Here is a 16,644-nt window from a genome sequence, read left to right on the forward strand (position 1 = left end):
TTGTTCGGTGGCTACTTTCCTCTTGATAAGGGTAGAAAGGACTCTTTAGCTATGGTAAGCAACCCTTCTAAGTGAAGGACACACCAAAATCAAACCATTGTTCTCTAGGCCTGGGTAGTGTCATAGCCTCTGTTCCATGGTCTTCCACTGTCTAGGGTTAGAGTTCCCTTGCATTAGGGTACACTCGGGCACAACTATTCTATCTAATTTCTCTTTCTTTTGCTTTGTTAAAGATTCTATAGTTTATACAGGAGATATTTGTTTAGGTGTTGTTTCTGTTCTTAAAATATCTTATTCTTCCTCGTTTTCTTTCCTCACTGGGCTATTTTCCCTGTTGGAGCCCTTGGGCTTATAGCATACTGTACTGCTTTTTCCAACTAAGGTTGTGGCTTAGCAAATAATAATAATAATAATAATAATAATAATAATAATAATAATAATAATAATAATAATAATAATAATAACAAAATACGAAAATACGAAAATACAAAAATAAGACAATAATAATAATAATAATAATAATAATAATAATAATAATAATAATAATAATAATAATAATAATAATAATAATAATAATAATAATAATAATAATAATAATAATAACAAAATACGAAAATACGAAATACAAAAATAAGAAAATAATAATAATAATAATAATAATAATAATAATAATAATAATAATAATAATAACTGAAACGCACTAGAGAGGAGCCGTTTCAAACCATACTTGCTTTTACTACTACTAATAAAGACCACCACCTTCCACAATCCCGCTCGAGTTGAAAGGTACCGTGTCGATGCAACTTTTACTTTAAAGAAAGTAAACTTCAGAAAATTAATATGTGACAGTTATTAACTCATGGTGTACTCACAAGATTTCGGGAACTGGATGAAGGCCTGAAGTACCTGAATGCCCTACTTTTAGAGATTAAAGAAAGTAACTGAAAATAGTAAGTATGAGACTACCTGACAACTGAACCATGATTGCTTGCTTTTTGTGAGTGCAGGTGCTTTTTAAGTTTTAACGGTAAATGATTTCTTTCCAAACTGTGCTAATCTTTGGTTTACTTTATTCTTTTCTAATTTTTATTAATCAGTACCTTTTAAGTCTTTACTAGGACCTGGGTAGTGCCATAGCTTCTGCTTTTATGACAAGGGACGAACAATTGATGGACCTGATCCATAGGCCGACGGTAATATTGCCTTTTGAGTAATGCCATGACATATATTGCCATGACTACTCATATGCTGTAAACAATTCTTATTTTGCGTTTGTACGGTATCATACAATGTGTGGTGGTTAAGGTCTGAAACTGGTTTTTGAGTTGAAATTAGATGTGTGAATTGTGACAAGGAAGGATTTTAAAGGTCGGTTGGTTTCTTAGCAAATAGGAATCCTTTTTGGTAAATTTGTATTGTATTACAGGGTGTGATTTTCGCACAGAAAAAATATGATTTCCTAAAGTAAATAACGTTATTTAACCGAATTTGGCCTTTATTTCAACCGGAATCAAACAGATCAACCAACCCGACTAACTTTAAGATGACGAATTGGTTGATGTTATTCCGGATGAAATGAAGGTAAAAACCTGTTAAATCACGTTATTTACTATAGGAAATCATATATTTTTTGTGCGAAAATCACACCCTGTGATACAATACATATTTACCATATAAATATCACTGTTGACATTCTCTCTTTTCCACATCTGATAAATATATTCTTTCCTTTTCTCTATTCCTTCTTTCTTAAACAGCATGTTTCCTATTATCTTCTTTTCCTCTTCGTACGGCTGTTGTAATTCTATTAATTTCCTTCTCTCGTCGCTGAGGTCTGGACAGTCAAGAATGAAATGGGCAAGGTCTTTAGTAACTGCCCCACATAGCTTATATTCTACCCACACTAAATTAAGCGTATTGGATTTACTAGTATGCTGGTCCGACATGCTAAATTAATTATTCACTTAGGCCTACTGGTCTTTGATCCATTGTGGCTTGCTTCACTCTCAATTTAATATTATATCCTTACGTAGTTCTGACAAATGATACGTGTTGCGCTTTTTGACTGCGTGAGCGATTAATTAGGCGGACAATAATTTGTTGAGCCAATTACCTACACATTACCCTAAAGGCTTTAAATGTTGAATAGTCATGGATATATATTTTCCATGTCTATATTAGGCATTAATTATGTAATACTATGATATGGTAATAGGATGATAAATGAGGAGAGTTACAGGGAGGAATCTGAACTAACCTTACTTTTCCTAAACCTAAGCAGACTCAGATAGTTAATGTTTTTATGATAGAGTTGTAGTCATAGCCTCGGAAAAGGATTAATACATTTTCTTGATTTGTTTTTTCTTTATTGGGTCAATTAATTGTATAATGTGTGTTTTATTATAGAATCGTAAACAAAATTAGAATAATTCTTCGTGTACTGTATTACGATTCGTGCAAGCGCAGAATCGACGATGAAAGCGGATTCGTGTTTGAAAATACTGCACGCTTGTCGACTAAGATTAATCCTAACTGGTCTTTGCTGTTAGACATGAAACGGAAACTATCTTCGTTTATACGGTCTGATCAGCCTGCCGTTAGCAGTGCGGTTGGGTGTCATGCACAGGCGTCCTGCCTATTCCGGTGATGACTCGTTGCACAGGCGGTCTACCAGCCGCAATGTTTAACGGCGGAGGAACGTGGATGCATCGCTCCTAGTACCTGCTTCTCAGTGTCAACCGACCGCTCATAGCGCCGAATGTCAGTCTATCCAGGCACACCGACGATTGCCAGGCAGCAGAGCATGCTACCAAATGGCATGACAGGCGTCAGCGTCAGTCAGACGCGGTATTGGGGTGGAGCGGTAGCGGGACGGAGCTTCAGCGTCAGTCAGATGCTACGCTTCACATGACAACAGATGTTGATGTCTACATGACCATGAACGTCTAGCGTTGGAACATGGTTGGGCTAGGCGCTATATTGAGAAATAAATCTTAACTAGAAAGATATTATGTTCTCGCACCAAGGCCTACTGGCTAATTCTTGGTTGGGAGAGCTAGAATTAAAGATTCTAAGCATTGAGGTCAGTATCCAGAAGCTTAAGGAATTGACTCCTTGGAATCAAGACTTTTCTTCTTTGGATAGAGATTTGTAAGAGGAAGGGAGGGACTTTCAGAAACTCATGAGGGTTTTTCTGAAGAGTTTCCACTTAAGTTTATACATGTTGCTCCTCTTTCCGACTTCAGAGTTTTTCAAAAGGTGCGTCGCAGCTAACCAGGCTACAACCCTAGTTGGGAAAGCAAGAGGCTTAAACCCGAACTGCTCCAATAAGGAAAGAGGGCTCAGTGGGGAAATAAGATAATGAATTAACATTAAATCGTTATCAGTAGAGTAACAAGTGCAAAGAGTCAGTGCTTCTAGGTCAGTGCAATAACGCGTCCTCAATGCAGCATAACGAACCTAACTGTGGAGGTTGGTGCAGCAGCGCCTGCAGCTGCAACAGTAGGAAGTGCATTAAGGCCTTTATGAGAATAGAGCGTAAAAGTATTTCTCCCACAACGAGCAGATCTTTTATGATTTCATGTAATAATTTTAAAAACGCAATTGCTCAGTGACTCGTAGGCATAGCGCAATGCACTGGAGGATGTGTTAGTTCGTGTCCGTCTTACTTCTAGCCTAACACCTCTTCCTAACTTCCCAACCCCTGGGAGAAGGAATGTCGTAAGGCTAAGGTATATTGCAGACTTTGTGCGCTAAACATATGTTCCACCGAGCGATCCTGTCGATGCATTCCAAGACGTTTGCTCTCCGCTTTAGAATGACTAAGTAAAGGTGTTTTCTTCGCCTTCGATTGACGAATTATGACGTCACAACCATGTGACGTATTTTATTAAGCAGAGCAAAATTTGAATGTCTTGAAGCGATCAGTTCATCATCGCTATGGCATCACGGATCTTGTAAAATGTTTTCTGTGTAATAGGACGCAGTTTCCTGACGAGGATAGCGTTTTACGCCTTCCTTTTCTACTAGACTAGAAAGTGACTCGTCATGAATGCACGCGAACAGGACTTATCCTCGCAGCAGGCGTGTCGCGATGCTTAAGCTGGAAGCAATCGAGTGTGTCTTCTTCCACGAGAGAGGGGGAAGTCAGACAAGTCGCATACAAACCTAACTCTTCCTCTGGAATCTTACCCGAGGGAAAGGTGGGGACCCGAGGAGAAAAACCTGCACATCAATGTACTGGAAATGATGGCCGTGTAGAGGGCGTGTCTGGAATTCGCCCAGAAGCTCCTGGGGAACACCGTGGCGTTGATGTGCAGCAACGCCACTTTAGTAGCATACATAAAGAAGCAAGGAGGTCTAAAATCAAAGGAGTTGTGCTACCTCACGTTGGAATTTCTGGAATGGGCTGAAAGGGAGCATATTAAGATCTCGGCCAGGTTCATTCCAGGGAAAAGGAACGTCCTAGCCGACGGCCTCAGCAGAGTGGGTCAGGTGGTGGGGTCCGATTGGTACCTCCACCCAGAAGTGGCCAAGATTCTGATCCAGAAGTGGGGTTCGCCGGTAATAGACCTCTTCGCCACGAGACTAAACGCACAGCTCCCCGTGTTTTGTTCTCCTGTGCCAGACCCGGGAGCAGCGTTGAGGACGCCTTCCAGTATCCCTGGGACAACCTCGACGTGTATGCCTTCCCTCCCTTTGGAATGCTCAGACAGGTTCTCAACAGGGTGAGGAGAGCGAGCAACCTGTGGATGACTTTGGTAGCTCCCTGGTGGAAGGAGAGAGAGTGGTTCACAGACCTAAAGGAACTGGCGTGCCTTCCACCTTGGCCCCTTCCGGACAGGTCAGACCTGCTCCGGCAACCACACTTTCAAAGGTTCCACGAGAACCCTCGGTCCCTCTGCCTTCACGCGTGGAGGTTATCGAGCGTCTCCTGAGGAAGAAGGCTATTCGGCGAAGACGGCAACGAGGATGTCGGGTTACCTGAGACGATCTTCGGCCGCTGTGTACCAGGCAAAATGGGCTACCTTCACGAGGTGGTGCGCCGCTAAGAATATCAAGCCATTGAGAGCCTCGGTCCCAGAGATAGCCGACTTCTTAGTCTATCTCAGGGACGAGGCAAGCATGTCCATCCTAGCCATTAAAGGAGTTAGAGCAGCCCTAGGTCAAGTCTTTCTCCTGAAAGGCATCGACCTAGGTTCCTCCAGACACATCTCGATGCTCATCAAGAGCTTTGAGCAATCATGCCCTCCGCAAGAGGTTAGAGTGCCCCAGTGGGACATGGCTAGGATCCTGAAGATGCAGTCAGAGCCTCCCTTCAAACCCCTAAAGGACATCCTAGACAAAGAGCTCCCCCCCAAGACAGTTTACCTGTTGGCACTAGCGTCGGCAAAACGGGTAGGGGAACTTCATGGACTTTCATACGAGGTGTCACACTCGAAGGGCTGGCGTGAAGCTAACTTCAAGTTCGTTCCATCCTTCGTGGCCAAGACTTAGAACCTAGCAGTCTGGGACCCCAAGTTTGAAGGATTCTCGGTGCCGGCAAACCCACGTTCAGGCAACCTCAAGGACTTGCGGCTCTGCCCTGTCAGAGCAGTACGGAAGTACTTGGAGAGGATGGCCAGGCTGAGGCCCGAAGTCAAGAATCTGTTCGTTTCTTCAGGTTTGGTGAAGAAGCCGGTATCCAAGAACATGATCTCTTTTGGTTACGGCAAGTGATCAGGAGAGCCTACAGTAGTGTAGGAATCCCTATTCCAGGTAAACCCAGGCCCCACGACATCAGAGGACTGAGTACCTCTCTGGCCTTTGAGAAGAACATGGCAGTCGGCCAAATCCTGAGGGCTGGTACTTGGACAAACCAGTCGACCTTCACGGCTCACTACTTGAAGGAATGCTCGAGGAGGTCCTTGGACGGGTTCTCCCTCGGTCCCGTCATTTCAGCGCTTCAGAAGATTTAAAGGTATAGCCTCAGGGAACCCATGGGCAATAAGTCAGAGACACAGGTTCCTTATCCTTACTCCCCCCCCCCCCCCCCCCCCCCCCGCCCCCGTTACCTTTTACCTTCCCTAAAAGGGACTTGGAAGGCCTTTAACTACCATAAATTCACTGTCAATGAAGAAATACGCCTCCAAGGCATCTTTTACAGAGGTAAGCTACTTAGACACTAAGTTTTTTGGGTAGTTTTTCCTATGTCGAGTGTTCTCCTTCAATCGGTCGGCGGAACCTAGCCCCCCTATCTAGGTCCCCCCCCCTTTTTTTTTTTTTTTTTTTTTTTTTTTTTTTTTTGGCTTCCATCTTCCCGGTCTCTGAGCCCTGCAGTACACTCCCACCTCCTAAGGTATAAGTCTCCTAAGAAAGTAGTTTGAGGTAAGTACTCCGTGTTGGAACAAATCACAAATTTTAAGTACGTACAGTAATTTGTATTTTTCCTAACAGTACTTACCTTGAACTACTTTCGGGTTATGTCCCTCCCATCCTTCCTCGAGTGACTTACAGGACTTAATAGAGTGAGGACAACCTCTTTCCACCAAAACTTACTGAGGAGCGAGACCTGAGAAGGCATGCTCTCTGACCCCGGGTCATCTCTGGGCGCGTATCACTCCGCCAGAGATTACCCCCCAAAAAGAAAGGGAATTGGGTAAACTACACAAAATTCTGGTCGGTTGGGAGGAGATCCCAGATACTCCTAAGAAAGTAGTATGTGTTAAGTACTGTTTGGAAAAATACAAATTACTTAAAATTTGTGATTTCTCATAAATGGATATACATTCGGACAACACGTTCTTTACACGGATATAAGTTCTTCCTTGATCGTCTACCAGTTCCTGGTAGTGACCTGGCCTAACACCTGCCTCATCTTCATGGCCGGGTCATTAGGAGGCTAACAGGAGTCGTCATCTTTGCTCCTATATGGGACTGAAGTGCTTTGACATTTCCGAGGAAGTAAACTAGCCCGTTGGGTTATAGGGACCTCTCGCCACTAAGGATAAGTCTCATATTAAAGGACAAAAGTTTCTATTGTGTAGGAATATATGACAAGATTATGTAAAGTAATTTGTATTTTTCCTAACTGTAGTACAAAACTGAGTCTTCTAAGTTACACTTACTGCCTCAATCAACCTGCAAGTCCTATGTTTAAGATCAAAGTGGGATCTCAGTGGCCTGGTGGGTTGGCGGGACTTAACCGCCACACTCTAGCTAACAAATGCCACCTCTTTAACTTGTTATAAGTTTTAACAGCCCCATCCAGCTTTGTTGAAAGAAATCTCCTATTAAAGGTGTCAGGTTTGTAAAGTTGGGAAAAATACAAATTACTTTAAATGATTTCAGTTTCTAACAAGATTGTTGGAATTTGTAGAGAATTGTTAGAGTTAAGTGAAATTTCAGAGTTAGCAATATTTAACACATTAAGGAGTTATTTTTTAGAAGATATAGATTCTTTCTAATGTAAAATAATAATTTGGCTTTATTTGTTTAATAGTTTGTGTTACAAAGATGGCTGGATATCATTGATATTAGTAATTTCTTTGTTTTTACAGGCTACAGCTTAGATGGGAGACGTAAGAAGTTGGTGTCTGAGATTGAATTCAGACAAGATTACTGAACGAAGAGTAAGGAATATTGGTTTTAATGTAGTTTAAAGTGTTATTAAAATTTTGAAAGGTTTATTTTGGTAAATCCATCCAAATTCAATGTTTTTAATGATGAGCATCTATAGGAATATCTAGTGAAATTATTCAAAATGTATAAAGTACATTTGTTCCGTAACCAGAATACAAACCACGCTATTTAATAGGGGTATTACTTTTGGCGTAGCTGAAATGACGAGCCATTGATTTTTAACGAGGATTTACTACCCACACCGTTAGTTAGCTTACTAACCTCCCCCCCACACCTCTGCTTGATCTCACTTTGCTCTCGGCTTGGATGGTGGACGGACGTGTCCGCTCTCATCCTTACCGTCATATTGGCAGCCATTTAATTGCTTTTGTTCTTTCTTTTTCTAGTTTCTGTGTATGTGAAGTTGGCCTCTGCAATTATGCGCACCTGCCCTGGTTTTCCCAACCGCCCCCGTGGAACTTTCATGTCGGCGGTTGAGACTGATCTTCAAGCCCTTTGTCCTTCATTTAGGGGCCAACGGTGTGATAGTGTCAACAAGTGTAGGGAGTGGTCTGCCTCCCAGTGGGAGAGGTTTTCGCGACAACGGAAGAAGTCCAAACGGGATATTTCTTTTTCGAAGGTTGCTTCGAAGGGAAAAAAACCCAAGGCCTTTTCTTTCATCGCCCAAACCTCCTCCGAAGCTCCCACTCGGTCGGTCTCTTTCGAGAGAACGTCGAGTGGTAGCGTAGACCGATTTATTGTTAACCAACTTTGGGTCTCGAGAGATAACGTTGTTTCCCCTAGCGAAGCAGCTTCACCTCTCCCCCTGGGAGAGGACATGTCACTAACCTATTTGTTTCAGCTTTGGTCCTCCTTGGGACTTACGGGTTCGCCCTCCAAGGAGGTTTTGCTTAACTACATCCGGTTGGTTGCTGGTGTCAAGCAATCGTCGTCACCGTCAGAGGTTCATCCTCTGTCTCTTGTCGACGTTGTGGTGTCAGAGGTATCCAATGCAGTTTCACTCATCTCCTCTTCCGTTCCAAACTACAGTAGCTGACGGCTTAGTTTCTCCCGTTCTTGATCAACCTACGAGGGGGAAACTAAGTGTATCGTCATTCTCGCCTGCTAGTGTTTCTCTCCCTCGGGGGAGTTCACTTACAGAGACTCCTCTTCAGAGGACTGCTGAAGGTCAGCTTGCTGATCTAACGGCCCCCAGAGAGCATATCCGTCTGAAGGCTCGCCTTCCTCTTCACCATAGAGGCCTTCCTTCACCTACGGTGAGGAGGCGCCTCTTTGGTTCAACGTCTTCTATGCAGTCCCCTGCAGAGGAGCCTCTAAACCGATCATCCGTCACTGCACCTGCATTGGTCCTGGACCTCTCTGCAGATCGTTCGCGATCTCCTTTGGTGGAAGGTCGTTCTTTTAAAGGACACACTGACCTTCTACCCGATAGACCTGCAGTCGCCGTTCCTGCATGGGCCTAACATGGCTCCAACTGAACATGCTATTGCACGCCAACAACCCACGCTCCCACGAAACCTGACAGGCTCGTGAGGCCCCATCACTACAAGCTGATCTCCCTTCTTACCCTAACACAGGGCATCAAGAGCATACGCGCCAACATGCGCATATGCTCCAACAAGAGCATAGCTCCACCACGTGCCATGTGCGCCCTCATACGCACATGCGCCAAAGATCTCTTGCGCACACTGCGCTTACGTGCCAATGATCTCCTATGCGCCAACGTTCTGCGCGCCAACGATCTCCTGCGTAACAGTGCTCTAACACGCGCCAACGATCTCCTGCATAACAGTGCTCTAACGCGCGCCAACATTCTTCTGCACGTGCGTATACGCGCCCTACATTTACCCTCCTGCGCGACATGCTGCGCACAATCTTACGCGGCAGGTTAAACCTGCCCGCCATCTTTCTCTTGATAGCAGGACTACGGACAAGTCAGCCATGCTGCCTTCACCTGCGCGCCAGCCTCCTCCCGCGCACATCCACAAGGATATGCACGCGCCATGCACACCCTCGTCAATCCTCTCCTAGGGATGCGCCCCAACATTCTCCCGCGCGCGCCGCATGAATATACTGAGCGCCCGCACACTAGGGGACTTTCTCCTGCGTACGCGCGCCCTACGTCTGTAACAGATGCGCGCAAACACTCCTGCGCGCCCGCGAATATTCTCCTGCGTGTGAGCAACATTATTTTGAACGTATAACTTACCCGGAAGTTATGTATATACAGTAGCTTACGTCCCTGACGTCACGGCAGAAATTTCAAAACTCGCGCCAATTGACGATTGGATAGCTAGGTGTACCACCTGCGCACCCCCTCTTGAAGAAGCCACCACTTTCAAATACACCTCTAGCCTTGGTGGCGCAGTACTCGAACGTCAGGAAACAAGAGGCTCTACTGGATCTGGTGAACCAGATGCTGGAGAAGGGAGCGATAGAGCCAGTTCTGGAACCATCTTCCCCAGGTTTCTGCAATCTCCTGTTTCTGGTACCCAAGAGCTCAGGTGGATGGAGACCAGTTCTAGATGTCAGTGCACTGAACGTCTTTGTGGAAAAGATAAAATTTACCATGGAGACGACTCAGTCGGTGCTGGCAGCGGTACGCCCAGGGGACTGGATGGTTTCTCTGGATTTACAGAACACTTACTTTCACATCCCCATCCATCTGACTTTGAGGAAGTTCCTAAGATTTATGATCCAGGGCAAGTGTTTCTAGTTCAAGGCTCTTTGCTTCGGCCTCAGCACTTCTCCTCAAGTCTTCATCAGGGTAATGGCGAATGTGGCAGGATGGCTTCACCAAGAGGGGATGAGAGTAACTCTGTATTTGGACGACTGGTTGATAAGATCCCGGTCAAAGGAGAAATGTCTGGAGGACCAACGCATGACTTTTATGATGGCTTAGGAACTGGGTCTTGTCATCAACAAGGAGAAGTCCCGAACCGAACCGAGTCAGATAATTTTTTATTTGGGGATAGTTCTGGACTTAGTTTGTTTTCGGGCTTCTCCCTCCCAAGAAAGGCAGACCAGGTGCCGCGGGAAAGCATAGCTGACCTCCCCTCGTTGCAGATAAGACTTATTTCCCTTGTGCCAAGTATAGAATAATACTTTTTGTACATCCCCAATACCTTTGAGGGAGGGTATGGGGTAAGTCTTAAGAACAATAGGTTTTGTATTAGAGTTCCTACGTTAAAAACAAGCCACACTGTTAGTTTCACCCTCACACAAACTTCTGCAGGCCGCTATCAGTACATTACCTCATATCAGCACTTGATTTTAGCGTGGGTAGGGTTCCTTCTACTATCGATCACAGATCGAAATAAAGAGGACCCCGGGTCATGACCAAGGCCTGTTGGTGAGGACTTCCTCCCTCCAAAGAGTAAGTCACCCCTATAAGTTGTGGAGGGTTTGTATTTATGCTGGAACAAATAACAAATTTGGAAATAATTTATATTTTTCCTAGTATAAAAACCTGGAGCTATTTATACAAATTTGCCTGCCACGCTGTCCCCGAGAAGTCCTGCCATAAAGCAAAGGGGTTACTCAACCGAGAGGTGTGAGTGATTGGGGTAGCCAATCTATCCCACCCCCCACCCGCTAACTGGCAGATGGGATAGGTATCTCTCACTAAAATTATCATGGCTCGTCTTTCAGCCATGCCGAAAGTATACCCCTATAAATAGCTCTAGGGTTGTATACTAGGAAAAATACAAATTATTTTCAAATTTGTTATTTTTCCTAACCATGAACCTCAGTCCTTCAAGTTTCACTTCCCACCTCAATGATTCCACAAGTTCTGAGCTGAAGGTCAAAGTGAGAGCTCAGTGGACTGGCGGGTGGCCGAGGCTTCCCTGTTACCCAGCACTAACTACAGCCACATTGCTAAAGTTTTAAGAGCCATATTCAACTCACTGAAAGGATTCAGCTTTGTATAGTAAAGGAAAATGCAAATTAAAATCTGTTGTAAGAATATCTTTAGAGCTTTTTTTTGTTTGATAAGTTTATTTACATTATAAGATTATACTTTTCATATTGTTCAGTAATTTCTTTTTATCTAGAAATTTATTTTTAATATTAGTCTATTTTTTTTCATATTGTTCAGTAATTTCTTTTTATCTAGAAATTTATTTTTAATATTAGTCTATTTTTTCCAGAAAGCTTGTGACCAATTGAAACATCTTCTCAAAGATGAACAAGTTGTGGCTGCTCTGGATTGCAAACCTTCAGATTCCTTCAACTGGGATCAAGTCTTCATATATGCCAAAACTTATTTCCAGAAGGTGAGACCATTTTTTTATTTTTTATCATTTTTGAGTTGAAAAAGAAGCATTAGGACGGTAATAGATTGTTGTAATATATCATTGCATTAAGAGCAAAATTGGAATGTAATAGAAAATATTCACGAAACTCCTCCAATGATTTCATAGGAAGGGACGAAAACAGCATGAGTGCTTACATACATATACCAAGGCAGCACTTCCCTCAATCTTGGGGGTTAGCCGACATCAAACAAATGAAACGAAGGGGACCTCTCCTCTCTACGTTCCTCCCAGCCTGACAAGGGACTCAACCGAGTTCGTCTGGTATTGCTAGGGTGACACAGCCCACCCTCCCCCGTTATCCACCCCAGATGAAGCTTCATAACGCTGAATCCCCTATTGCTGCTACCTCCGCGGTCATCCAAGGCACCGGAGGAAGCAGCAGGGCCAACCAGAATGGCGTCACAATCACTCGCCATTCATTCCTATTTCTAGCACGCTCTCTTGCCTCTCACACATATATCCTCCTATCACCCAGAGCTTTCTTCACTCCATCCATCCACCCAAACGTATGCCCCCTGTAGCTGCGGGGGCATGAGAACAATTAGAATAGCGCCAACGTATCCCTGCGTGTCGCAAGAGGCGACTAAAATGGACGGGACTAGGGGCTGGAACTAGATTTTTATAGAAGTAAGAAAAAAGTTTACTCAAAAGATTGAGTACTTATATCTAGGGAAAAAATACTTCAGAAAGCTTTGTCCCTTTTATGTATTTATTTTCCACACCTCCTATGCTATCCTGAGATTTTATTCTATTTCTCCCAGCAAATTTTCCCTGCAATTATTTGAATTCTTCTTATTGATTTTTACTTTTTCTTCCTTAGGAAGCAAGAAAGTTGGAAGACGACGAGCGAAAGAAGCAAAATGCATCGCAGGCAGTTGTCACAAAAACAGAAAATCAAAAGAGACTGGCTGTCACATTATTAAAACTTGTTCTAAGACAGGCTTCTTTGAGTGAGTTACCTTTTATAACTTCATTTGGTTGTTTGTTCATTGCAACTTATCATAAGATGTCTTTATTTTTTATTGTTTTGAGATAGACTCCATGTACTGTAATTAGAAAGTCAAAAGATTTTTAGAAATTCAAAGAAAAATCCTCCATCCTCTTTGGCCTGACCTGGTCTGTGGTACCTTTGCAACCTCGGTGTGTTGCACTACTCAAAGCATTATTCCTATGTCCTCTCTTCACTCTTCTTTGTATCCCTTTGCCCTCTATGTGTAAATAATGTTTTGCTTTATTTTTTTTTTTATCTTGAGCAGGATCCCGTTGTTAATATTTGCTCCTATTGGAAACCTGCAAGCACTGCATTAATGTATAATGGCTCAATAGTTCTAGATACGTGGACTATCTCAAACATTATTAAGTTCAATATTGAAAACATACATACATATACCAAGGCACTTGCCCCATTATTTGGAGGGGGGCACCTGACGTCAAACAAATGAAACAGAATAGGGCACCTCTCCTCTCTATGTTCCTCCAATCCTGACAAGGGACTCAACCGAGTTCGGCTGGTACTGCTAGGGATGCCACAGCCCACCCTCCCCCGTTATCCACCACAGATGAAGTTTCATAACACTGAATCACCTACTGCTGCTACCTCCGCGGGCTTCCAAGGCACCGGAGGAAGCAGCAGAGCCTACCGGAACTGCGTCACAATCGCTCGCCATTCATTCCTATTTCTAGCATGCTCTCCTGCCTCTCACATCTATCCTCCTATCACCCAGAGGTTCCTTCACTCCGTCCATCCACCCAAACCTTGGGTACTTCTCCCATCAACTCTTGCATTCATCACCTTATTTAGCAGACAGCCATTTTCCATTCTCTCAACATGGACAAATCACTCAACTCATTCATATCCACTCCAGCTGCTAACGCATTTCTTACACCCATTCTCACCCTCACTACTTCATTCCTAACCCTATCTACTCGAGATACACCGGCCATACTTCTTAGACATTTCATCTCAAACACATTCAATTTGTCTCTCCGTCACTTTCATTCCCCACAACTCCAATCCATACATCACAGTTGGTACAATCACTTTTTCATACAGAACTGTCTTTACATTCATGCTCAACCCTCTATTTTTTACTACTCCCTTAACTGCCCCAAACACTTTGCATCCCTCATTCACTCTGACGTACATCTGCTTCCACTCCATCATTTACTGCAACAGCAGACCCCAAGTACTTAAACTGATCCACCTCCTCAAGTAACTCTCCATTCAACATGATATTCAACCTCGCACCACCCTCCCTTCTCGTACATCTCATAACCTTACTCTTACCCACATTAACTCTCAACTTCCTTCTCACACACCCTTCCAAATTCTGTCACTAATCGGCCAAGCTTCTCTTCCGCGTTTGCAACCAGCACAGCATCATACGCAAACAACAACTGATTTGCCTCCCATTCGTGGTCATTCTCGTCTACCAGTTTCAATCCTCGTCCAAGCACTCGAGTATTCACCTCTCTCACCAGTCCATCAACATACAAGTTAAACAACCATGGCGACATCACACATCCCTGTCTCAGCCCCACTCTCACCGTAAACCAATCGCTCACTTCATTTCCTATCCTAACACACGCTTTATTACCTTTGTAGAAACTTTTCACTGCTTGCAACAACCTTCCATCAACTCCATATAACCTCATCACATTCCACATTGCTTCCCTATCAACTCTATCATACGCTTTCTCCAGATCCATAAACGCAACATACTCCTCCTTACCTTTTGCTAAATATTTCTCGCATATATCCCCAACTGTAAAAATCTGATTCATACAAACCCTAACTCTTCTAAAACCACCCTGTACTTCTAAGATTGCATTCTCTGTTTTATCCTTAATCCTATTAATCATTACTCTACCATACACCTTTCCCACCACACTCAACAAACTAATACCCCTTGAATTACAACACTCATGCACATCTCCCTTACCCTTATATGGTGGTACAATATACGCACAAACCCAATCTACTGGTACTATTGACAACACAAAACACATATTAAACAATCTCACCAACCATTCAAGTACAGTCCCACCCTCTTCCTTCAACATCTCGGCTCTCACACCATCCATACCAGATGCTTTTCCTACTCTCGTTTCATCTAGTGCTCTCCTCACTTCCTCTATTGTAATTTCTCTCTCATTTTCATCTCCCATCACCGGCACTTCAACACCTTCAACAGCAATTATATCTGCCTCCCTATTATCCTCAACATTCAGTAAACTCAAAATATTCCGCCCACCTTTTCCTTGCCTCCTCTCCTTTTAAGAACCTTCCATTTCCATCTTTCACTGTCTCTACAATTCTTGAACCAACCTTACTTAATCTCTTCACTTCTTTCCAAAACTTCATCTTATTCTCTTCATATGAATGACCCAATCTCTGACCCCACCTCCAGGTCAGCTGCCCTCTTTACCTTGCACTTTGCTTCCACATATTTCTCTCTATATCTTTCATACTTCTGTACACTATTACTCTGCCGTATTAATAATTTGGATGCCCACTTTTGATCCATCAAGAGAGGAGAAGCAATTGCATTGAGCTCTGACGCTGTGGAAGATAACTACTACAATAAAAGGTTTACTGAAGAGGAGCTGGAATATACATTATCAAATTATAGTTCAACACCCCCTGGTGGAAATGGTATTAATTTGGTGATAAGAAATCTAGCCTTTTGGCTATGGCCTATTTATTAGAATTTTATAATCATCTTTGAACACAACATCTATTTCCAAAAGTTTGGTAACATGCAATAGTATCACCAATAGCTCAGCCTAGGTATGATCCCAGTAATCCAAATAATTAGAGTCCACTTTCTCTGACTAGGTGTGTTTACAAATTACAAAAGAAAATTGTATATTATAGGTTGAATTGGTGTTTGCATTGTAAGATTTTATCAGCTTTACAATTTGGCTTAAAAAGAGAATGGTCCACCTTGGATTCTCTTTCACATGTTGAAAAATACATGCATAGAAATTTTGAATGAAAAATCAGTGGTCATATTTTTTTTATTTAATTTAGAAGGCATACATTACTACTTGAAGGCATTTGTTATTAAAATTCTTACATCATAATGGTTTTCAAGGACACCTTATCTCTATTAGGAATTTTATAGGTGGAAGAACTCCAAACTCAGAGAATGTTTATCCCAAATCTTAAAATCTTGAACTGTGGTGTACCCCAGGGTAGTGTTAAAGTGGGACTCTTTTTACATTGGCAGTTGGTGGCAAAGTTGCTCAAATGCCGCAGGGAGTGCAAAGTAGCGAAAATGTATTCCCATCTTTATATTTATCAAAGAATTATAACTATACTCTGAATCACCATAAATAACATGCTTTGGAACATATTCCAAGGTTAGGAGCTTATTATGTTGGCTGTGTTATAGAATCCTCAGATAAAACCAGTCCGGTTTCATTCCCTAGAAAAGCATCAGTATTTACATCTGAACTGTCTGGAATTATTAGCAATTAACATTATTAAAACAATTGAAGATATGGTGAATCTTAATTTTGTCATTTATTCTTATTCAAGAAGTGTCATAGAAGCCCTTAAGGATTACACTCATACGAACCAACTGGTATTACAAATTAAAGAAATCCTTACGAATTCTATTCTTAAGGGGTAAATATTGAAATGATGTTGAGTCTTGCCAATGTTGGAGTGAACATGAAGTCAGAGGTATTGGATCTACCT

At 42.7% G+C, this 16,644-nt stretch overlaps 1 protein-coding gene across 2 annotated transcripts in view; it reads left to right on the top strand.

The window, feature by feature from the left end:
• The first annotated feature begins 763 nt into the window (after positions 1–763).
• tefu (Serine/threonine-protein kinase tefu) overlaps positions 764–16,644 on the top strand; it is a 912,746-nt gene continuing 896,865 nt past the window's right edge. For both annotated transcript variants that reach the window (XM_068385552.1, XM_068385553.1), the window contains exons 1-4: positions 764–950; positions 7,539–7,610; positions 11,772–11,897; positions 12,760–12,889. In XM_068385552.1, coding sequence (XP_068241653.1) covers positions 7,551–7,610; positions 11,772–11,897; positions 12,760–12,889 — 316 coding nt within the window. In that variant the 5' untranslated portion in view covers positions 764–950; positions 7,539–7,550. The remainder of the gene's footprint in view (positions 951–7,538; positions 7,611–11,771; positions 11,898–12,759; positions 12,890–16,644) is intronic.

The sequence above is a fragment of the Palaemon carinicauda genome, chromosome 13 (assembly GCF_036898095.1).
Source record: "Palaemon carinicauda isolate YSFRI2023 chromosome 13, ASM3689809v2, whole genome shotgun sequence".
Classification (NCBI taxonomy): domain Eukaryota; kingdom Metazoa; phylum Arthropoda; class Malacostraca; order Decapoda; family Palaemonidae; genus Palaemon; species Palaemon carinicauda.